The sequence below is a fragment of the Corythoichthys intestinalis genome, chromosome 13 (assembly GCF_030265065.1).
Source record: "Corythoichthys intestinalis isolate RoL2023-P3 chromosome 13, ASM3026506v1, whole genome shotgun sequence".
Classification (NCBI taxonomy): domain Eukaryota; kingdom Metazoa; phylum Chordata; class Actinopteri; order Syngnathiformes; family Syngnathidae; genus Corythoichthys; species Corythoichthys intestinalis.
Genome location: NC_080407.1, coordinates 43,887,166 through 43,911,738, shown reverse-complemented (window position 1 = coordinate 43,911,738; position 24,573 = coordinate 43,887,166). Strand labels below are relative to the sequence as shown.

The 24,573-nt window shown below is 37.4% G+C and overlaps 2 protein-coding genes across 4 annotated transcripts in view; one reads left to right on the top strand and one right to left on the bottom strand.

Annotated features, from left to right (window-relative positions):
* Nucleotides 1-15,811, bottom strand: part of stim2b (stromal interaction molecule 2b) — a 42,295-nt gene extending 26,484 nt beyond the window's left edge. For both annotated transcript variants that reach the window (XM_057855190.1, XM_057855191.1), the window contains exon 1: nt 15,131-15,811. In XM_057855190.1, coding sequence (XP_057711173.1) covers nt 15,131-15,230 — 100 coding nt within the window. In that variant the 5' untranslated portion in view covers nt 15,231-15,811. The remainder of the gene's footprint in view (nt 1-15,130) is intronic.
* LOC130928518 (uncharacterized) overlaps nt 1-24,573 on the top strand; it is a 407,312-nt gene that overhangs the window by 320,020 nt on the left and 62,719 nt on the right. Inside the window, exons 5-6 of one of the 2 annotated variants that reach the window (XM_057855193.1) lie at nt 22,337-22,495; nt 22,754-22,802. In XM_057855193.1, coding sequence (XP_057711176.1) covers nt 22,337-22,495; nt 22,754-22,802 — 208 coding nt within the window. Of the gene's footprint in view, nt 1-14,678; nt 14,731-22,336; nt 22,496-22,753; nt 22,803-24,573 lie in introns of those variants that run through there. The other variant, XR_009066693.1, reaches the window with a different exon arrangement.

Sequence of the window (24,573 nt, the reverse complement as noted above, 5' to 3'; positions counted from 1 at the left end):
CCCCCCCACCCCCAAATAAATAAATAAATAAAATTTCTGGCTCCGTGGAGAGCTTCACGTCGGGGAGTTCCGGCTAGAAATTCTTACCACTTTCACCCCTGCGTAGGACAGAGGTTGAGTCAACTTTAATCCATTTTAACTGGCCGCAAGTGTGATTTAGTTATTGCCACCACCTGTTATGCCACAGGTACGTAACAGGTGCTGTTAATTACACAAATTAGAGAAGCATCACATGATTTTTCAAAGGGTGCCAACACTTTTTCCGGCCCATTTTTGGGATTTTGTGTAAAATGATAATGATTTAATTTTTTTTCCCCCCATTCTCTTTTGTGTTTTTTCATTGCAAGCAAAATAAATGAAGATATTACGACCAAAGCATTTGTAATTGCATTTTCTGGGAGAAATTGAGCATTATCTGACAGGATTGCAGGGGTGCCAATACTTTTGGCCAGCAGTGTATATAGAAATTCCGTGATTTAAACATTTATTTACAGGAATTTTCAGCTTAAAAAGCTCTATGTTTCGTGACGGCCGGCAGGTTGGATTTTGTATCTCTACACAATAGCGGAATTCAACCTAAATAAGTTGTGATTTTTATATAGAAAAATGCCAATTTTGCTTTTGTCGAGTAAAATTAAGATGATTCTGTATGCTTTTCTCAATTATTAAGTTTCTGATGTGAAAATTGAGTGATTTATTCGCTGTTGAAAAAAATTAAAGTTGCTATTTTGGGCAAAAACTTTTATGATATGTTAAATATTGCTGTTGATCCTTAAAATATAGATGATTATCTCTGCATTTGGTGATTTTTGTGCATCTCGCGTAAAATCTGAGAATTTTATAGCCATTCTAAGTTTTGTTATACTTGTTTAAAATAAATAATTAGGATTTTATTAGGGAACGACTTTGTATTTTTTTGATATCGCTGCCCATGGAGACTCATATATGCCTAAGGGAGGTGCCTGTTTTGGTTTTAGTTTGCTAGCCATTTTGTTTTTGAAAATAGGGCCCGTGTCCCATCAACTGATAGAGAAATCTTTCATCCGAGTAAATAAAGTTGACATTTCCGCTCAACCTTGCCTCGATTGTCTGCTTTAGGGTCTGAAACAAAACAGTTTAATGGCTCTCAAAATAGATGACAATTAATTCGCAAATTGATAAGCCAAATAACCCTGGTGGCCGTAGAATGAACAAAACGTATTGGACATCTAACGCCGTCCGACAGCAGCCAAATGAGTTAAATATTCATGAGTTTCTTTCAAGACTTGTCCCAATTCTGTTCCGCATGTTTTCCAAACTCAAAGATACCGTCTGAAGTTTTAAGAATAAAGATACTCCCAAGATATTTTTAAAAACTGTCATTTAAATTGACAGTATTTAGTCTGTGAAATTCACAACAATGACAGCATAAGCCTTCTCTTCCCAGGTGTCCTCTCGATGGTTATGAGGAAATATGTGACAGGAAGTCACTGCGAGTGACCCCTAGCATTCTGAGAGAGGACGTGCAAAATTCAAAACAGCCGGTCCCAAAGGACAGCAAAATTGGAAAGCACTGGCTTATTTTTATCTCGCAGGGCTCCCGTTTGTCAGGATGTAAGAGCTCAACAATGGCAGAGGTCTCCCTTGCGTGCACACAAACAGATGTTAAGCGCACACGCGCTAAGTCGTAATTCACTTAGCTAGCTAGCTGTCACAAAAGCGCTTCAAAAGGATCCGGTGACAAAAGTGTTGCGCTGTCAAGGCCCTCATAATACACATGTACCGAGTTTTTTTTCCCGTTTAAAGCAACACTAGGTAACTTTTCAACCTTTATTTTCATAACATGTGTGATGATACGTAATTAATGGGGGACCTGCATTGTTGGCGTATCCGTCAAAGCTGCCCGAGTAGAATCAAAGACAGAGCTTTTTTCGTTGAAAATTCTTGTAAATAAATGCTTAAATCCCTGAATTCTTTTTAGATATGGACGTAAAACAGTCTCGATTCTTGGTTAAAAGCAAAAAAATGTGCAGTTAGCATTTATTTTACCTATATATGTCGAAGTACGATGCGAGTCTGTTAGTCAATGTGGCGGCCGCCATATGTAAACAGAGCTTTTCCGATGAAAATACTTGTGAATAAATGCTTAAATCCCTGAATTGTTTATAGATATGAAAGTAAAACAGTCTAGATTCATGGTTAAAAGCAAAAAAAAACATACAGTTAGCATTTATTTTACATAAATATGTCGAAGTATGATGCTAGTCTGTTAATGTAGCGGCCGCCATATGTAAACAGAGCTTTTCCAGTGAAGATTATTGTGAATAAATGCTTAAATCCCTGAATTTTTTTAAGATATGGACGTAAAACAGTCTCGATTCTTGGTTAAAAGCAAAAAAATACCAAGCAGTTCGCATTTATTTTCCGTAAATATTGCAAACTATGATGCTAGTAAGTAAGCAAATGTAACGGGGGCCTTATGAAAACAAGAAGGATTTTCCAATAGAAATTCTTGTGAATAAATGCTTAAATCCCTGAAATCTTTATAGATATGGACGCAAAACAGTCTCGATTCTTGGTTAAAAGCAAAAAAATGTGCAGTTAGCATTTATTTTACGTAAATATGTCGAAGTACAAGGCTTGTCTGTTTGTCAATGTAGCAGCCGTCATATGTAAACAGAGCTTTTCCGATTAAAATTCTTGTGAATAAATGCTTAAATCCCTGAATTGTTTATAGATATGAACGTAAAACAGTCTAAATTCTTGGTTAAAAGCAAAAAAAAAAAAAAACATGCAGTTAGCATTTATTTTACGTAACTATGTCGTAGTATGATGTTAGTCAATGCAGCGGCCGCCATATGTAAACAGAGCTTTTCCAGTGAAAATTTTTGTGAATAAATGCTTAAATCCCTGAATTTTTTTTAGATATGGACGTAAAACAGTCTCGATTCTTGGTTAAAAGCAAAAAAATACCAAGCAGTTCGCATTTATTTTACGTAAATATTGCGAACTATGATGCTAGTAAGTAAGCAAATGTAACTGGGGCCTTATGAAAACAAGAAGGATTTTCCAATAGAAATTCTTGTGAATAAATGCTTAAATCCCTGAAATCTTTATAGATATGTATGTAAAACAGTCTCGATTCTTTGTTAAAAGAAACAAAAAAAATGGCAGTTAGCATTTATTTTACGTAAATATGTCGAAGAATGATGCTAGTTTGTTAGACAATGTGGCGGCACCTTACAACAAAGCGCTTTTTTTGTTGAAAATTCTTGTGAATAAATGCTTAAATCCCTGAATTCTTTAAAGATGTGGACGTAAAACACTTTCGATTCTTGGTTAAAAGCAAAAAAATGTGCAGTTAGCATTTATTTTACGTAAATATGTCGAAGTACGATGCGAGTCTGTTAGTCAATGTGGCGGCCGCCATATGTAAACAGAGCTTTTCCGATGAAAATTCTTGTGAATAAATGCTTAAATCCCTGAATTGTTATAGATATGAACGTAAAACAGTCTAAATTCTTGGTTAAAAGCAAAAAAAAAAAAAAAAACATGCAGTTAGCATTTATTTTACGTAAATATGTCGAAGTATGATGTTAGTCAATGCAGCGGCCGCCATATGTAAACAGAGCTTTTCCAGTGAAAATTCTTGTGAATAAATGCTTAAATCCCTGAATTATTTTAAGATATGGACATAAAACAGTCTCGATTCTTGGTGAAAAGCAAAAAAAATGTGCAGTTAGCATTTATTTTACATAAATATGTCAAAGTATGAGGCTAGTTTGTTAGTCAATGTAGCAGCCGCCATATGTAAACAAAGCTTTTCCGGTGAAAATTCTTGTGAATAAATGCTTAAATCCCTGATTTATTTTTAGATATGGACATAAAACAGTCTTGATTCTTGGTTAAAAGCAAAAAAACGTGCAGTTAGCATTTAATTTACGTAAATATGTCGAAGTACAGTGTTAGTCTGTCTGGGCAGCCCCCATCTGTAAACAGGGCTTTTCCAGTGAAATTTCTTGTGAATCAATACATTACACATTGCATTGACTAACAGACTAGCATCGTACTTCGACATATTTTATTTACGTGAAATAAAAGCTAACTGGACGTTTTTTTTGCTTTTAACCAAGAATAAAAACTTCAACATCCATATATATAAAGAATTCAGGGACTTAAGCATTTATTCACAAGAATTTTCACCGGAAAAGCTCTGTTTACATCAGGCGGCCGCTTCCTACATTCACTAACAGACTAGCATTGTACTTGGACATATTCACTTAAAATTTTTTTTTTTTTTTTTTTTTTTTGCTTTTAACCAAGAATCGAGACTGCTTTACGTCCTTATCAAAAAAGAATTGGGGGATTTAAGCATTTATTGACAAGAATTTTCACCGGAAAAGCTCTATTTACATCAAGTGCCTGCGAGCTACATTCACTAACAGACTAGCATTGTATTTCGACATACTTAAGTCGCTAACTGCACGTTTTGTTTTTGCTTTTAACCAAGAATCGAGACTGTTTTACGTCCATATCGTTCAAGAATTTGGGGATTTAAGCGTTTATTCACAAGAATTTTAACCAGAAAAGCTCTGTTTACATCAGGCAGCTGCCAGCTATATTCACGAACAGGCTACTATTGTACTTCGACATATTTCCGTAAAATAAACGCTAACTGCAGGGGTTTTTTTTGTTGTTGTTGTTGCTTTTAACCAAGAATCGAGACTGTTTTACGTCCATATCTACAAAGAATTCGGGGATTGAAGAATTTATTAACAAGAATTTTCACCGGAAAACCTGTTTATATCAGGTGGCCGCTAGCTACATTCACTAACAGACTAGCATTGTACATCGAAATATTTACGTAAAATAAACGCTAACTGCACGTTTTTTTTTTTTTTTTTTGCTTTTAACCAAGAATCGAGACTGTTTTACATCCATATCTACAAAGAATTCGGGGATTGAAGAGTTTATTCACAAGAATTTTCACCAGAAAAGCTCTGTTTACGGATGGCGGCCACTACATTGACTAACAGACTCTCAATGTACTTCGACATATTTATGTAAATTAAATGCTAACGGCACGTTTTTTGTTGTTGTTGCTTTTAACCAAGAATCGAGACTGTTTTGCGTCCATATCTATAAAGAATTCAGGGATTCAAGCATTTATTCACAAGAATTTTCACCGGAAAAGCTCTGTTTACATCAGGCAGCTGCTAGCTACATTCACCAACAGACTACTATTGTACTTCGACATATTTACGTAAAATAAACGCTAACTGCAGGTTTTTTTTTTTTTTTTTGCTTTTAACCAAGAATCAAGACTGTTTTACGTCCATATCTACAAAGAATTCGGGGATTGAAGAATTTATTCACAAGAATTTTTACCGGAAAAGCTCTGTTTACATCAGGCGGCCGCTAGCTACATTCACTAACAGACTAGCATTGTACTTCGACATATTTACATAAAATAAATGCTAACTGCACGTTTTTTTGCTTTTTACCAAGAATCAAGACTGTTTTGTGTCATTATCTATAAAGAATTCAGGGATTTAAGCATTTATTCACAAGAATGTTTAACCAAAAAAGCTATTTGTGATTCCACTCAGTCAGCTTTGATTGCCTCGCCAACAATGCAGGCCCCCTATTTATCGGCCCTGTGTCCCGTCAATACTTTATAAAGTCTATGGGCAGTGAATCCGTCAACAGCAAGCAGAGTTAAGCAGTATTAGGGCAAGCCACCATAGCAATTATTCTATATACAAGTGAGTATGCAGTCATTTAGTATTAAAAGATTTTATTTTTAATATGCCTGCCCATGACCGTCACTCCTCCAGGGACATCCAAGCGCCTAAAGCCTCTGTTAAATAACCACTAATCCTTTCTTGGGCTTTGAAAAGGAGAAAAAAAAAGAAAAAGGTAGGGGGTTTAGCTAGTCTGAGCCAAAAACTTCCAGAAAAGGAGACACTCTTTGCAGTCAGGATTGTTGAATAACAGCCTCCTGAACACAGAATTTACCATTTGAGCATCGGATGAATGGAAAGGCGAGGGGTGTCGAAGACCCATCTACTTAGCGGCCGACGCTAGTGACTTCAGCAATGTTGAATTCTTTCAATCCGGTCTCGTACGTGATATTTTGAAACAGGAAGAGCAACAATTACAGGTTACAATTAAGGGAGAGGCTTCATTCGATTTATCATGTTCGTTTACAGATCCAGTCGGATCGCATTGCCGGAATACCGCAGTGTAGCGAGGCGTGAAGCGGCGTGGAATATACTGTACAGAACAGAAAAGCTTCTTTGTTATGTTGCCTTTGCGATTTGATGACCGGCGGACGGAGAGCAATGACGTTTTTTTCAAACAAGCAGCCGATAGGTCAAGTCAGGACGATATCTAGTCTTTCTTGGAATGGCATGATCAGAGAAATTTTGTAGTGCATCCAAGTCATTTTATTCTCCGGGCACTGAATCAATTGCAACCGTACGGTTCTGGTTGACTTGGAAGATGTTTCGGCTCTTACGCGAGCAGTTCGAGTGCTGGTATCCGTTGTGGAACGATTCTAGAGAAGGCCCGTAACAGCATCAGGGAAACTGCGATTCAGAACCGGGATGGGAGTTGTACAGTCCCTGACAAAAGTCTTATCGCTTATCCATTTTGTAGAAACAATTGCCAACAACCTGACTTTTAATTGTTTAATTGGTTTCAGAAATGGCTCAAATGAAAGCTAAGACCCTCCCAAATGATGTTGAATGTACGAAAATATATTTGTTTCACTGAAAAAAGATTGATCATTTAATGAAGACTTAGAGGTCAAATTTTGGCAAGACGAAAGTTTTGTCGCCTACAGAAAGTAGTGTGAAAATTGAACAAAAAATGTACTTCAAATACAAAAATATGTTACATAACATAAACGAATTAAGTAGTGGTGCTGTGAGATCCAAATTTAATATTTTGTATGACTTCCATGGGCTTCGGCAAGGATTCATACAATTTGTTGATGAAGTCATCAGGAACATCATTAGAAAGCAATCTTCCATGCCTCCCAGAGTTCATCAACATTCTTGGGTTTCGTCTTCCATGCTTCCTCTTTCATCCTGTTCATGTCTGGTGACTGGGCTGACCAGTCCTGGAGGATCTTGATCTTCTTTACCTTGAGGAACTTTGAGGTAGAGATTGAAGTATGCGATGGAGCACCATCCTGCCGGAGAATTTGTCCCTTTTTATGGTTAGGAATGTAAGAGGCAGCTAATATTTGTTGATTTTTCAGACTATTTATGTTACCTTCCACCCTTCAGATCTCTCGCACACCCCCATACTGGATGTAACCCCAGACCAGGATTTTGCCACCACCAAACTTCACTGTTTTCTACGTGAATCGTAGATCCATGCGGGCTCCAATAGGTCTCCTGCAATATTTGCGGCAACTGCGGTGTAATTCAATGGAAGATTCATCTGAAAAATTCCACCTTTTGCCACTTTTCCAGCATCCATCCTTTTGACAGGCTGTGGGCCTTGGCAAATGCCACACGGTTCTCTAATTGTCTTTTGTTCAATGCTGGTTTCTGGACACTAATTCGACCATGGAGGCCATTTCTAGACAGAATTCGACAGACTGTTCTGGTTGACACAGGGACTTCAGGTGACCAGGCCTCGTGGAGCTCTTCTGCAGTGGATAAAGATCAAGATCCTCCAGGACTGGCCAGCCCAGTCACCAGACATGAAAAGGATGAAAGAGGAAGCATGGAAGACGAAACCCAAGAATGTTGATGAACTCTGGGAGGCATGCAAGACTGTTTTCTTTGATGTTCCTGATCATTTGGCCTTTATGTCTTCATTAAATGATATATCTTTTTTCAGTGAAACAAATATATTTTTGTACATTCAACATCATTTGGGAGGGTCTTAGCTTTCATATGAGCCATTGCTGAAACTAATTGAATAGTTAAAAGTCAAGTTATTTGCTATTGTTTCTACAAAATGGATAAGCGACAAGACTTTTGTCAGGGACTGTAGTCTTTCTTGGAATGGCATGTTCAGAGAAACTTTGTAGTGCATCCAAGTCATTTTATTCTCTGGGCACTGAATCGATTGCAACCGTACGGTTCCGGTTGTCTTGGAAGACGTTTCTGAAGACGTGCTGGAATCCGTTGTGGAACGATTCAAGAGAAGGCCCGTAACGTGACTTAAGGTCATCAGGGCAACTGCGATTCAGAACAGGGATGGGAGTTGTACTGTAGCTTCTCCTCGCAAATATTGACACGCCAATCTAGCGCCATTGTTGCGTCACAGTTCTCGTTAGTGTTCTTAAGACATGGAATACCAAGAGCAGGATGGTTCTCAGTTCTGCCTGACAGACTAAGCTTGTTGACCTGTTGTTACTAGCATGGGTCAAACCGTTAACAGCACGCCCAAAAAATCCACACCTGAGAGAGCAGCTAAAGGGACGGTCTCGGGTATCCGTGAAGGGCGCAGCTTTGAATTCTTCCTGTGTTGGAGTGACAAGACTTAGCAACACTACACGAGTGCATTGCGAGAGCTGATTCGGGGACCTGACCAACAGGTGTTATTACAATGTCGGATTTCATAAAAGCAATGACAAACATGCTGGAGAACTTCAGTTAGCATTGAAAGGATGGTCAGGGTCATTGGAAGCATTAAATGATCCTTACAACAACGTGTTCAGATATGTCAGTCACGGCTTGACGATAGAGGTCACTTCCGTCGCCGAGGGCTCTGGCTGCCAAGTGTCGATTGCCGACTCTAGGATAAACACCTTTTTATGTGCGGCCGACAACAGGGTCGTGCGCTACTGTGTCGAGACGCCATACAATCCAATGCCTCTGTGCTATCTGGTGAAGGTGATTTCCTACTGCCTCAAACTTGAGAACAGAATTACTGAGCGGTAAATCTGCATTTGTCAGCTGCCTGGTGGAAAATAATAAGGGAAAACTTCAGCACTATCCTTATAAATACTCTCCGAGGCAACTGCTCTTGGGTCTCATTAGGTGGAATAACGACCCTTAAACCTTATGGACTGAGACGCGAGCAGCACCACCTTCGGGAAGTCGGAGGTTTCAGAACAAAGACGGAACATTTACCCACGCAAAACACGATGAGGAAACCTTTGAAGAATTTATGACAACGTGAACGATTAATAAGATGAAACGTATCAACTACGATCGCTGTCGAAACAATCGAGCCAGTGTGGCGCGCGCAGAAACACCTGACTGGCTTTAGGGACGCTTGATGCTGAAATGTGGGACGCATGACAGTGCAGAAACTGAAAGAATGTGATCATTCTGTACTGTACTGTTGTTACTTGCCACCCAAGTTCTCCTAAATGGATTGGACGTCTAGCGCCGTTGATGATTTAATGCACTGAAAACCAATACTACGTAAGCGAGGGAGCAAACAAGGACAGTCTTTGTCAGAGTCAGTCAGGGTACTGACGCATCATTGTCTAGGATTCCCCGTTGAAACGCGCCGTGTCATCCTCTACAGGAATCTGTTTTCACAAACCAATCCCCACCTGGCTTTATGATGGTTTCTCCGGTTTTTAGCCGTCTTTTTAATTTTGACCATCTGACACAGCGCTTATACTGTATTTGCGCCTACAGCCCGCGGTACGAAAACAAACGCTGTCACCTTTAGGGCTGCAGCTATCGATTATTTTAGTTGTCGATTAATCGATGAACTAGTTAGTTCGAATAATCGAGTAATCAGATAAGGAGCACAAACAAATTGAAATACCTGAGCTGAGCCTCAAACGGAATAGAAATATAAATAAATGAGGGTCTTAGTACAATAAAAGAACAACTGGCTAACTTACATCGCAAAAGTCCGCTAGCTAAAATGCTATAAAATGCTATTTTTTTTTTTTTTTTTACAATGCTCTTAACAAATGGTTCAAACATATTCCCACAAAAATGACTAAATATACTTATAAAATAAATTATGAATGCTTAAAAAACATTAGCTCAAACAAAAACTTACCTTATGTTAGTCTTAACAGGGAGCGGCTGGATTCAGCCATTTGAAATGAATTGTTATGTTGAATATTAATTACTAGAGGGCAGTGTATCCACCCAAAATAAATAAAAACACTTTCAAAACAAACCATTACACCTCCACCTTAATTTAACGAATACTCGAAGCGGCAAAATTTAATTACTTGAGTTAATCGATTAATCGTTGCAGCACTACTTATGACAAATGTCATGTTGTGTCATCCGGCAAATTAGCTAACGTTTGAATTAGGGCTCCGGCTATCGATTATATTAGTAGTCGATTAATCGATGGACTAGTTAGTTCGAATAATCGAGTAATCGGATAAGGAACATGAAAAATTAAAATACCTGAGCTGAGCCTCAAACGGTATATATATATATATATTTTTTTTAAGGGGATCTATGTACAACAAAAAAACAATTGGCTAAATTACATTGAAAAATCCGCTAACTTAAATGCTATAAAATCCAAAAATTTTATTTACAATGCTCTATACAAATGGTTCAGACACATATTCCTACAAAAATCGGCTAAATATACCTAAAAACTAAATTATGAATGCATTAAAAAACATAAGCTCAAACAAAAACTTAGCTTATTTTGGTCTTAACAGGGAGCAGTTGGATTCAGCCATGTGAAAACAGGCAGACCAGAGGGCAGTGTATCCACCCTAATCAATAAAACTAAATGCAAACACTTTAAAAATAAACCATTACAATGCTACTTTAATTCAACGAATACTAGAAGCAACAAAATTTAATTCGAGTATTTTTTTCTAATCGAATACTCGAGTTCATCGATTAATCATTGCAGCACGAAACTAGTTAGTTCGAATAATCGAGTAATCGGATATGGAACATGAAAAATTAAAACACCCGAGCTGAGCCTCAAACGGCATAAAAAAAATAAATAAGGATTTATGTACAACAGAAGAACAATTGGCTAATTTAACAAATGGTTTGGACACATATTCCCACAGAAAATGATTAAATACACCTATGAACTAAATTACGAATGCATTAAAAAACATGAGCTCAAACAAAAACTTAGCTTATGTTGTTGGTCTTGACATGGAGCAGCTGGATTCAGCCATGTGAAATGAGGCAGACTAGAGGGCAGTGTAGCCACCCAAAGCCATAAAACTCAATGCAAACACTTTCAAAATAAACCATTACAACCCGACTTTAATTAAACAAATACTCAAGGCAGCAAAATTTAATTCAAATCTACTCGAGTTAATCGATTAATCGTTGCACCACTAGTCACATTTGCATTTTAAATGTCGAGTACAAGTAAAGGGAAGTCGTAGCTCTTACTTCCAATATTTGCGTCGAGCAGTTTAAGTCACTTTTTGTTAAAAAAAAAAAAAAAAACTAACGGGCTCCGTCACGTATTTGTATTTACATTTGGGTTGTGACAATATATTGATATGCTGATGTATCGCGATATTTTGTATCCCAATAGGTCGTTTTCAAAGGATGTCACTGTTTAACAAAGGAACCAACATGTAGCTAGAATAGAGTCTATGATTAGTCATTAACGGCGCTAGATGTCCAATTCATTTTGATTGGGAGAGAGCAAATGAAGCAGGATTTAGGTTTGCGTTTTTTGACGGTTTTTTTGCATTTTTTAGGGCTAAGGATTACAGTTTAAAACAAGACAGCAAAAAAGACTACAAAGTGTAATTTCTTGGTCACGTCCTCATAATTTTGAGGCAATCTTGAATCACTCCCTTGTTAACTCATCACACGTCGCCATGTCCCCGGATTCCTTCACGTGTGTCTTACATCGTTCAAAATATTATTCCCTGGCAGAGCCAGTGCGGCCAGTTGCCAGCACATAAACGCTTGAAGGTGCGCCAACATGTCTGTTATTACATATTTATTATAGTTTTAACTCCCAAGTCAGGAAGTTCTATTCTTGTTGACTAGAGAGGTCTATCTGAACTTGGTTTTGTCGGAATCTTGACACCAAAGACATGTAAATTCCGACAAAAATGAAGGTATGATTAAATATTTAGTCTGGGATTCTCTACGAACCCCCTAAGGGACATCGACACACAAAAAAAATACATTTAAACAATCTGGTGCGCACGAGGAACATACTATCTGGTGCGCACCAGATTGCCTAAATTTATTTATTTTATCTGGTAAACATTTGCATTATAAAGCATTTAAGCTAACTGACTTTTGCTATTCAAGTTAGCCAATTGTTGCCTTGTTGCATTTAGCTAACTTGCATGGCAAAAGTCTTAAATGCTATATAATGCTAATGTTTACAACAATTGGTTAATGGACTATTGCTATGCAAGTTAGCCATTTGCAACAATTGGCTAACTTGCAAAACAAACGTCCGCTAGCCTTAATGCTATAATGCAAGTTAGCCAATGTTGCAAATGGCTAACTTGCATAGCAAAGGTCCATTAGGTTAAATGCTATATAATGCTAATGTTTACTACATTGTTTCTGGTGTTATCGAGGTTAGCCAACTGCAACAATGCAACAACAATTGGCTAATTTGCAGCGGACTTTTGCTATGAATGTTAGCCAATTGTTGTAAACATTAGCATTTTATGGCATTAAAGCTAGCAGAGTTTTATTTTGCAACTTAGCCAATTGTTGCAAATGGCTAACTTACATAGCAAAAGTCGTTTAGCCTAAATGCTATAATAATGCTAATGTTTACAACAATTGGCTAACTTGCATAGCAAAAGTTCATTAGGTTAAATGCAATATAATGCTAACTTTTATTAGATCGTTTCTTGTGTTATGAAAGCTAGCCAACTGCAATAATGCAACAACAATTGGCTAACTTGCAGCGGACTTTTGCTATGAATGTACCAACTTGAAAAGCAAATATCCGTTAGCTTAAATGCTATATAATGCTAATGTTTACAACAATTAGCTAACTTGCATAGCAAAAGTCCATTAGCTTAAATGCTTTATAATGTTATGCAAGTTAGCGATTTGCAACAGTTGGCTAACTTGCAAAGCAAAAATCCGCTAGCCTAAAGGCTATATAATGCTAATGTTTACAACAGTTGGCTAACTTTCATAGCAAAAGTCTGTTAGCTTAAATGCTGTATAATGTTAATATTTACCAGATTGTTTCTGGTGTTATGCAAGTTAGCAAATGGCAAAAATGCTAAGAAAGTTGGGCAATTGTTGTAAACATGAGCATTATATAGCATTTAAGCTATAATGCTCATGTTTATAACAATTGCAATTGGCTAACTTTTATAGCAAAGGTTTGCTGCAAGTTAGCCAATTGTTGTTGCATTGTTGCAATTGGCTTACTTGCATAACACGAGAAACAATCTGGTAAACATTTATTAGTTGTAAACATGAGCATTATACAGCATTTAAGCTATAATGCTCATGTTTACAACAATTAGCTAGTTTGCATAGCAAAAGTCTATTAGCTTAAATGCTACATGATGCTAATGTTTACCAAATTGTTTCTGGTGTTATGCAAGTTAGCCAATTAAAACAATGCAACAATGCTATGAAAGTTAGCCAATTTTTGTAAACAATAGCATTATTTAGCATTAGAGCTATAATGCTAATGTTGACAACAATTAGCTAATTTGCATGGCAAAAGTCTGTTAGCTTAAATGCTATATAATGCTAATGTTTACCAGATTGTTTCTGGTGTTATGGAAGTAAGCCAATCGCAACAATTCAAAATTGCTATGGAAGTTTGCCAATTGTTGTAAATATTAGCATTATATAGCATTCAAGCTAGCAGACTTTTGTTCTGCAAGTTAGCCTATAGCCAATAGTTAGCATTGTTAGCCAATTGTTGCATTTTTGCAATTGGCTAATTATCATAGCAAAAGCCCATTAACTTAAATGCTATATAATGCTAATATGTAACAGATTGTTTCTGGTGTTATGCAAGTTAGCAAATTGCAAAAATGCTAAGAAAGTTAGGCAACTGTTGTAAACATGAGCATTATATAGCATTTAAGCTATAATGCTCATGTTTATAACAATTGCAATTGGCTAACTTTCATAGGAAAGGTTTGCTGCAAGTTAGTCAATTGTCGTTGCATTGTTGCAATTGGCTTACTTGCATAACACGACAAACAATCTGGTAAACATTTAATAGTTGTAAACATGAGCATTATACAGCTTAAATGCTGTATAATGCTCATGTTTACAACAATTAGCTAGTTTGCATAGCAAAAGTCTGTTAGCTTAAATGCTATATAATGCTAATGTTTACCAGATTTTTTCTGGTGTTATGCAGGTTAGCCAATTAAAACAATGCAACAATGCTATGAAAGTTAGCCAATTGTTGCATTACTTAGCATCAACGCTATAATGCTAATGTTTACAACAATTAGCTAATTTGCATAGCAAAAGTCTGTTAGCTTAAATGCTATATAATGCTAATGATTACCAGATTGTTTCTGGTGTTATGCAAGTAAGCCAATCGCAACAATTCAAAATTGCTATTGCTATTGCTTTGCCAATTGTTGTAAATATTAGCATTATATAGCATTCAAGCTAGCAGACTTTTGTTCTGCAAGTTAGCCTATAGCCAATTGTTGCATTTTTGCAGTTGGCTAACTATCATAGCAAAAGCCCATTAACTGAAATGCTATATAATGCTAATATTTAACAGATTTTTTCTGGTGTGCACCAGATTGCTTAAATTTATTTCATCCCTGTCGATGTCCCTTTAAGGGCTCCATTGACGACGCGAGACGTCCAATCCATTTTGACTCATGGGAGAGGCGAATGAACGTTCGTTCGGTAAGTTTCATCTCAACATATTATAAGATTTGAGAATCTGTTTTTGCTTTCAAGTAAATGCTGAATCCAGTTTAGAAACGTCATTAAATACATAAAATAATCACAATAAATATATTTTTTTTAAATAATAAAGAACAAAATACATATAATTGATGTAAATTAAAAAATAAATTTAAAAAAAGTATTGAGGCTGCTGGTGTTCGCGCCTAATTTGGTACAATAGCCATGAAGGGGTTAAGCGTCAACTTTTGAATAATTGTGTACCGTCCCTGAAAGGGTTAAACACTATCCCAGGATTTTCCCGTTCTGACAAATTGGAGTAGGAGGGAGGGGGTAACAGACGTGGGTAGGCGGGGGACGCGGGTATCATGTACCGCGTTTACCTGGGGTGGCTCCATCTCCAGTGTCCGCCGAGTTGGAACCCTGTACCGCAGAGATGACGAGTCCACGCAGCAACACGATCAGCACCGCGATGTTGCACATCCTGGACGTGTGGGTGGTAGAGGATCCGACACTAAAGCTTTGGGATCATGGGCTAGAATCAGTCTTTTGGAAGATATTCGCACGTAAACGCAAACATCGGGGTTCAAAAACGTCCCGTGCGTCAAACTAATAGCCTCCACAGGTACTTGAAGAGGGGCTCGCGACGTGAGGCTCCCTGTGCCTCTCAGCTGTCAACTAAATCATGCATCTAATCGTGCACAGCAGGGGCGCGGGGGGCAGTTTATGTGTTGGAATCCCAAACCTTCAAACCGGCCCCCCTCGCCCCCCTAAAAAAAAACAAACAAAAAAAAACGTCCGATCCGTGGAATCGAGTGTAAAATCCCCACGTCCGGCTCCGCGAGTTAATAGTTCCCTACTTCCACGTACAGTAGGAGCTCCAGATCCGCCTCCTCTTCAGCAGAAAGACGGCTGTTTAAATAAACGCAACCTCCGGTTCTTAAGGAGCCGCATGGCTGCTGGCCCCCCTCCCTATTTGCTGTGCGGGTCCGCTTGAAGAGCTCCGGTGCGGCTCGGGGAGCCGCATGCCATCGCCGTCAGTTCGCCGGTGGACGCGCGCGCGCTCGAGATTGGGGGGGAGGTCGCGCGCGCGTCGAGCAGGGGCGGAAGTCGCTATGCAAATGAGTTATCAGTGCGTGTGTGAGTGTGTGTCACAGTCATTCCCAGCCTTGAAGCTGCGTCACTGCCCGACTCAGCTGCTCAGTCTTTTCTCTCCATTGGCTAAAGCGTCCCAACATGGCACGACCTGATTGGCTGCCGGTTCAACTTTAGGGGCGGAGCTTGTGCTTCCACGACGACACTACACAAAAACATGAAGATGACCAGCTCTCAGACAAGCGCAGTGTCTGTATATGACATAACTGACGAAATGGTGGATATGTTTCAGATAAAATGAGGAATGTATGCATAATTGGAGTGCGCATGTCCAACACTAGAGCTGAGCTGTTTAACTCTCTTTAAAGTGCATACAACAGGATTAAAAAAAAGTCTTAAATAGCATTATTATGTCAATTAGAATCATATCTTGTAACAATTCGACTATATGATGAAGAGAAATTAGTTTTCTAATCTGCCGTTTAGCCACGCCACTTGCTAATGCTAATGTTTACAACAATTGGCCAACCTGCATAGCAAAAGTCCGTTAGGTCAAATGCTATATAATGCTAATGTTTACTAAATTGTTTCTGGTGTTATGCAAGTTAGCCTATTGCAACAATGCAACAACAATTGGCTAACTTGCAGTGGACTTTTGCTATGAATGTTAGCCAATTGTTGTAAACATTAGCATTATATAGCATTTAAGCTAACGGACGTTTGCTATGCAAGTTAGCCATTTGCAACATTGGCTAACTTGCAGAGCAAAAGTCCACTAGCCAATTGTTGCAATTGGCTAACCTGTAGCGGACTTTTGCTATGAATGTTAGCCAATTGTTGTAAACATTAGCATTATATACTGTTTAAGCTAACAGACTTTTGCTATGGAAGTTAGCCATTTGCAACATTGGCTAACTTCCATAGCAAAATTCCACTAGCCTTAATGCTATATAATGCTAATGTTTACAGCATTAGCATTATATAGCATTGAAGCTAACAGACTTTTGCCATGCAAGTTAGCCATTTACAACTTTGGCTAACTTGCAAAGTGCATTCGCCTTAATGCTATATAATGCTAATGTTTACAACAATTGGCTAACTTGGGTGACTCATTTGCATAGCTTTTGCTATGTAATCTAGCAAACATTAGCATTATATAGCATTAAACCTATGCAAATTAGCCAACTGTTGTAATCATTAGCATTATCTAGCATTAAACCTAACAGACTTTTGCTATGCAAGTTAGCCATTTGCAACAATTGGCTAACTTTCATAGCAAAAGTCGGCTGCAAGTTGCAACAATTGGCTAACTTGCATAGCAAAAGTCTGCTGCAAGTTAGCCAATTGTTGTTGCATTGTTACAATTGGCTAACTTGTAGTGGACTTTTTGCTATGATTGTTACCCAATTGTTGTAAACATTAGCATTACATAGCATTTAAGCTAACAGACTTTTGCTATGCATTGGCTGACTTGCGTAGCAAAAGTCCACTAGCCTTAATGCTATATAATGCTAAGGTTTACTGCATTAGCATTACATAGCATTTAAGCTAACAGAATTTTGATGTGCATTGGCTAACTTGCAGAGCAAAAGCTATGCAAATGAGTCAGCCAAGTTAGCCAATTGTTGTAAACATTAGCATTATATAGCATTTAAGCTAACAGACTTTTGCTATCTGAATCTGTAAAATGACTAGATTTTTGCCCGAAAGGAGATTAAACAAACTTTATGAACAGTTCACTGAACATTTGGACATGAATTTATTAGCATTAAATTGCATTTAAGCTAACGGACTAGTGCTATCCAAATTAGCCATTTCCAACATGGCTCGTTCATAGCAAAAGTCCTCTGCAAGTAAGCCAATTGTTGTTTCATTGTTTCAACTGGCAAAAGTCCGCTGCAAGTAAGCCAGTTGTTGTTGCATTGTTCCAATTGGCAATTGTCGATTAGTTTAAATGCTATATAACGCCAATGTTTACAACAATTGGCTAACTTGGCTAACTCATTTGCAGAGCAAAAGTATGTTAGCCTTAATGCTATATAATGTTAATGTTTACAACAATTGGCTGATGACTTGACCCCCTGCCCCCTCACACACACACTGACGCATTCACAGCCCGACAGAATTACAACATGCCGCCTCATCCGCCCCCGGGAATGATGAGGGATATTAGAAAGTTTTTACCGCCAGCACCAGCAGCCACTGTAAGTAATGTAAAAACAAGTCGTTTTCAAGTCAACAAATGTTGTGGAGGTGGGGAACACACCACTAATTTTTTTACTGAAAGTCCAACCTGCATCAGAGTGAGCATAACATTAATATGTGTGAATTTCTTGAACTTGAGGAGGAAGCTGCGTTGAAATATCCTCCTGCATGTTTTCTACTGTTAATGTTACTCAAACTAAGAAATGTAGTGAACTAAGTATTAACCCTTTATAAATAGTTGATGATGAACAAGTTTGTATTTCTTGTGTATGTTTGTGTTCAAATTTTGCAATTTAAATTTGTTAATAAAATCCAGGCGGTTTTCAAGTTTTCAAAATGTTTCTTTAGTAGTTTTTGAAAACAAAGGTTTGAATTGAATGGTGTATCACCTGAACCAATACACATGAAAGTTAGTATAAGTCGATACAGATTTATTTTGTATTGATCGTTAAGCATTTATTAGGTTCATATTGGTGGGAAATTTAGCCCTGATCCCCGTTCACCTAGTCTGTTTGGTCTTATAAATGTCTCTACCCCAGCAAAAAGTGCACATGCAGGCTGTTATATCGTCCCTACTAATGTTTTGATCAAACCTATTTCATTGAACTCACCTGAGTAAATCGAGTTGAGACTCATTTTCTGGGACTGACCAAGTGCTCACATGGTTGTATGACTGCACCTGCAAAATATTGGGTTCAGTTCATGTAGATTGTTTCGTGAAAACTCACATGTCTGCAACAGGAGCTTCCTTTCGATGACAGTCACCAACTGATGGGTCATGACGCAGCGTGGACCTAAAGCAGAGAAGACCCAAGTGTGTTTTTCTATGCGGCAAACAATTAACAAGCAGGTTGCAATTTTATTTTTATTTTATTAGCACATAAAATCCCTAACAAATAAGTATGGAATCACCAGTCTTGAACGAGCGCTCACTCAGACGTTTTATTATGTAGAACAGACTCAAAATATAAAGCTTGAAAAAATTAGTTCAAAAGTGCTACTCCTTGGCATTCAGTCCATAGCTGTCTAGTCAACATTTTGAGTTCCACAAAAAAATGGTTTTATTGAGTTATGTATATATTAGGCATAAGGTGTACATTTAACTTGGGCTGTCAAATGATTAAAATTTATAATCGAGTGAATCACAGCTTAAAAATTAATTAATCGTTATTCATCGCAATTTAAACCATCTCTAAAATATGCCATATTTTTCTGTAAATTATTGTTGGAATGAAACGATAAGACGGATATATACATTCAACATACCGTACATAAGTACTGTATTTGTTTATTATAACAATAAATCCACAAGATGGCATTAACATTATTAACATTCTTTCTGTGAAACAGATCCACGGATAGAAAGACTTGTAATTCTTAAAGGATAAATGTGAGTTTGTATATTGTGACTAAATATTGCCACCTAGTGTATTTGTTGAGCTTTCAGTAAATGATACTGTAGCGACTTAACTGTTCTGCCCAAATGCATGATGGGAAGTGGTGCAACCATGACTGTGTGTGGTGGCTGCAAATGCTATATCTTCTCTGCGTTGGGTACACTACAGAGTGTTAAGAAAAAGATCAACTTCTGTCATTCTTCCCCACGTCGCTTCCCACAATATTTATAGTTGCTGTGGGAGAGATGACAAAGCTTTTGCCAATTAAAAGCACGGCCCCAATGAATGCTTGTATCTACTCCACTCTGCTTCTTATCTCTGTATATAAGTAAAACAGCGCCATTGTAGGCTGTTTGCAGCAATGTGTGAATGAGTCGTACCGCAAATGCATTAACTGCGATAAATATTTTCACGTGATCAATTTTTTAAAATTCATTACTGCCCGTTAACGCGATAAATTTGACAGCCCTACATTTAACAAAACAAATGCATTCATTTGGGATGAAATGCATAACTGATGCTAAAACAATCTAACGATATACTGACAAGCGGGGTGGCCAGTGGGGTGGCCAACCAATTTATAGGGGTGGCGCCACTGTTGTTGATGTGTTTAGGTTGTTATTTCTTTGTTTATAATGATTCCATCTATTTTTCCTCAGAATAGAGTGATTCTATATTTATTTCCCTGCACTTGCTCTCTAAAAGTAACATTTACTGACCACAACAATGTTTTTTATTCATTTCTTTTAGTGTTTCCGAATGCTAAAGAGTTGAACTTTTGAACTATTTCATTATTTTTTCAGGCTTTTTATCTGAGTTTTTTCTACATAATAAAACGTCTGAGTGAGTGCTCGTCCGAGACTGGTGATTCCATACTTTTTGCCAGGGGTTTCATCACCATGGATGATCACGTAGAAGTAGTTTGTCTCACAGGTGGAGGATCTGGCAACCATGGCGGGTCTGCTTTTATTGGAAGCGGCTTGCACATACGAAAAAGCGGGTGAGCACTCGGCAAACTTGCTTCCAATCGTTCACAATGTCTGGGAGGAATTCTGCTTATACTGCATCGCCATCTGCTGGATATGAGTATGCACAGCAAGCGAGAACGGAAGGTACACCAGGCGGCCTTTCACGTCGTTCTGGGTCAAATCCAACAAATGGCTCTTGTGACTGCACACAAAAAAGGGGGGACGCAGTCAGAACTGCATATTGCATGTCAGGCGTCCTTACCTGACCTGTTCACCTGTTGAAACAAAAGACAAAATGCAGGCATGAAAATCTCTCACCTTTTGGCGAAATTCACTGTTTTGAAGTCAAAAAGGGTAACCTACGTGAATTGTGTAGTTTCAAGGAGGAGTTCGGGAGATTTTCGTAACGTCGGACGCTTAGTATGCAAGCGGGGAAAGCGGCACAAAGGCGAAAAAGCGCATCAGAGCAGCCAAAACATTGACTTTTTTCATCGAAGGAGGGTAAGCTGTTTTGGCCTGTCTCTTCAATGCCAAACTTGGCTGCACGTCGGCCGTGAATGAACAACTAAAATGCCGTCACCCAGTTGTAATTCTGGAAGACGACAAGAGACAATTACAAGCTGTCAGATTGTAAGTCCATCTAACTAACTAACGATATGTTTTATTGAAGTTGCTAAGCCTGTCATGATATGCAATGAGTCCATTTATCGCACGGTAAATAAAAAGGGCGGTAATTTTCACAGCTGCGTTTTAACTGCAGTATATAACTGCTGTATGCGTACGTTCATACATTTTTGCATGCGTGTTGATGGCATATGAGACTCCACTTCCTTTCACAGATGTTTATTGGTCATCAACAGCAGCCCAGGCCATTTGGGGGCCCTACGCAAAAAAATGCAAATGGGCCCATATTTTTGGCCCATCATTTCGTCAGTGTACTGTGAAACCCATACGTGCAATCTAACCCATACGCCCATATTTTGTATATTAGTCAGATTTTGTTGCACTGCATACTTCAAACTTCTCACCCCAAATGATTGTCAGTACTTACAGTAGATAGCGCCAAATCTTTTTCTAAATGAAGAAAGAAGTTAAGGAAAAACGTTTATTTTTTTTTTAAGCTTGTAATCAAGTCTCAAAACTCACAAAAGTCAAATAAAGCAAACCGTAGTAAACAAAATAGAACACAAACAATTGCCAGATTAGGGGCCCCCTGGTGGTCAGGGGCCCTAAGCAGCTGCATAGTCTGCGTATAGGCTGGGCCGGCCCTGTCAACAGGCCGTAGAATTAAAGTTCAGACATACAAAATAAGGAAACATCTATACTAAACACTGTCAATGTTAACATTACTACATTGAGGCAATGGGGGAAAAAGACAACCTACTTTAGCCTGCTATAAAACATTGGCAGTCTTCTCCAAAACGCAAACTTGCGGTTAAAAAGATGACACTTCAAACATGAAAAATCGCTGGTTAACAGCATTTGCAAATGAAAAAATAATTACTGACACCACATGCAATGACAAAAAGATTTTTTTGCGGAGTATAAAGCTTACTGTTAGCGGTTTAGCAAACATTTCAAAATAAAAGCACGTCATTTTCGTCATATAAACAACGATTTCTGGAGTTGATCCCACATACTTCAGAATTGAAATTCTACACTAAGAATAGCTTTAAAATGACACAATTTATGAAAAATTTGATTGGCAATGATTATAATACTATTATATGTAGTGGTATACTATAATATTAATGCTATATTTTTTTTAAGAAATGTTTTTAATCATGTTGGAAAGGCGAAGTCGGTGTTCTGAATCTGTTTACATTCCAGTCTTTTGCACTAGTTCATGCTATCAGCATTAGACCACATTGTTTAATTGTGATTTATTGTTGTTATTTACGTGTTTATTTGTACTTTAATAAAGGATTTAAGAGTCAAGAATCTGCATTGGACAAGGTGTCAAGAGTCAAGAATCTGCATTGGACAAGGTGATGATGCTGGAACTTTTGTTTGGTGCTGTTCCAGTGAGATTTACCAAGATGACTGCCGAAAGAAAACATCAAAATTCCCTCAGTCCTTCAAGGTATGGGGCTGCATGTGAGGCAAATGCACTGAGGAGATAAATCTTCAATAAATGGCCAAGTTTTCATTGAAATTTTAGACAGCTTTCTCATTCCTTCAGTTGAAAATATGTTTGTCATTTTCCAAGATGACAATGCATCATGCCACAGAGCTAAAACTGTTAAAGCATTCCTTAGAGAAAGAGGCATTGTTTTGATCGGACCCAGCTGACCTGGCGACTTCCGCATTTGATGAATGTCACTTCTTTTTTGGACTACAGGCGCTTGGCAAACAAACTTTTGGTCCACAGCGCCGCTCTATGGACAATGGTATGTACAACAATCACAACAAAAATGAATCGTCTCCCGTTTCCCGATGAAACACTGGAAATTCAAGAACGGAAAACCAGCTTTGATCCATTTTCCCAATATTAGTTTATTGAAGTGAAGTGGAAAAAGAAAATACAACTAATATTTGTTATCCATCAAGTTCGCTTTTGCAATGCACAGTCTTGTCTCTTAATAATTATTATGTAATAACGTTAATGATTTACAAATAATGTCTGCCGGGCCATGGTAGATTTTTAATGCGAACTTGGTGAAATACAAATATTGGGAGTATTTTTGTTTTATAGATGTTTGTACGTCCGTTCGTTCGTTTGTATGTGTATGTACAGTATTTAAAAAATGTCTAATGCTTTTTTCTGCTTTAGGCTTTCTTCTTAAAAAAAAAACAAAAAAACAATGTATCGTAAGGCTTTTTTTTTTCTTAAAAAAACGACCATATATTGTGAGGCTTTTTTTCTGATTAAAAAAAAAACGACCATGTATAGTAAGGCTTTTTTCTTCTAAAAATGACCATGTATATATAGGAAGGCTTTATTTTCTTATTTAAAAAAAAAAGACCATTCATAGTGAGGCTTTTTCTGTCCTGATGAAAAAAACGACCATGTATAGTAAGGCTTGTTTTTCTCATAAAAAAATAGATAAATGAATAACCATGTATAGTAAGGCTTTTCTTCCCAAAAAAAGGACCATGTTTAGTAAGGCTTTTTTTTTTCCTAAATAAAAAAAAACGACTATGAATAGTAAGGCTTTTTTTCTTCCAAAAACCACCATGTATAGAAAGGCTTCTTTCGCAAATAGCCCCCTCCCCCCCAAAAAAACAAAAAAAAAAACGACCATGTATAGTAAAGCTTTTTTTCCCCCAAAAAAAGACCATGAATAGTCAGGCTTTTATAAAAAAAAAAAAAAAAAAAACGACCATGGATAGTAAGGCAACGACCATGTATAGTAAGGCTTTTTTTTTTTTTTTTTTTTTTTTTTTTTAAAACGACCATGTATAGGAAGGCTTTTTTCTTCCAAAAACGACAGTATGCATGTATGTATGCATGTCTTTTGGTTTTATGCATATATGCAAGCATGCATGAATGCATGTATGTATGTATATATACAGTATGTATGTATGTATGTATGTATATATACAGTATGGATGGATGGATGGATGGATATACAGTATGTGTGTATGTATGTATGAATGTATGTATGTATGTATGTATGTATATATATAGTATGTGTGTATGTATGTATATATACAGTATGTGTGTATGTATGTATGTATCTATATACAGTATGCGTGTATGTATGCATGTCTTTTGGTATGTATGTATGTATGTATGTATGAATGTATATATACAGTATGGATGGATGGATGGATGGATATACAGTATGTGTGTATGCATGTATGTATGTATGTATGTATGTATGTATGTATGTATGAATTCATATATACAGTATGTATGTATATATACAGTATGTGTGTATGTATGTATGTATCTATATACAGTATGTATGTATGTATGTATGTATATATACAGTATGTGTGTATGTATGTATCTATATACAGTATGTATGTATGTATGTATGAATGTATATATACAGTGTGTGTATGTATGTATGTATGAATGTATATATACAGTATGTGTGTATGTATGTATGAATGTATATATACATGTGTGTGTATGTATGTATGTATGTATGTATCTATTTACAGTATGCATGTATGTATGTATGTATCTGTATACAGTATGCATGTATGTAT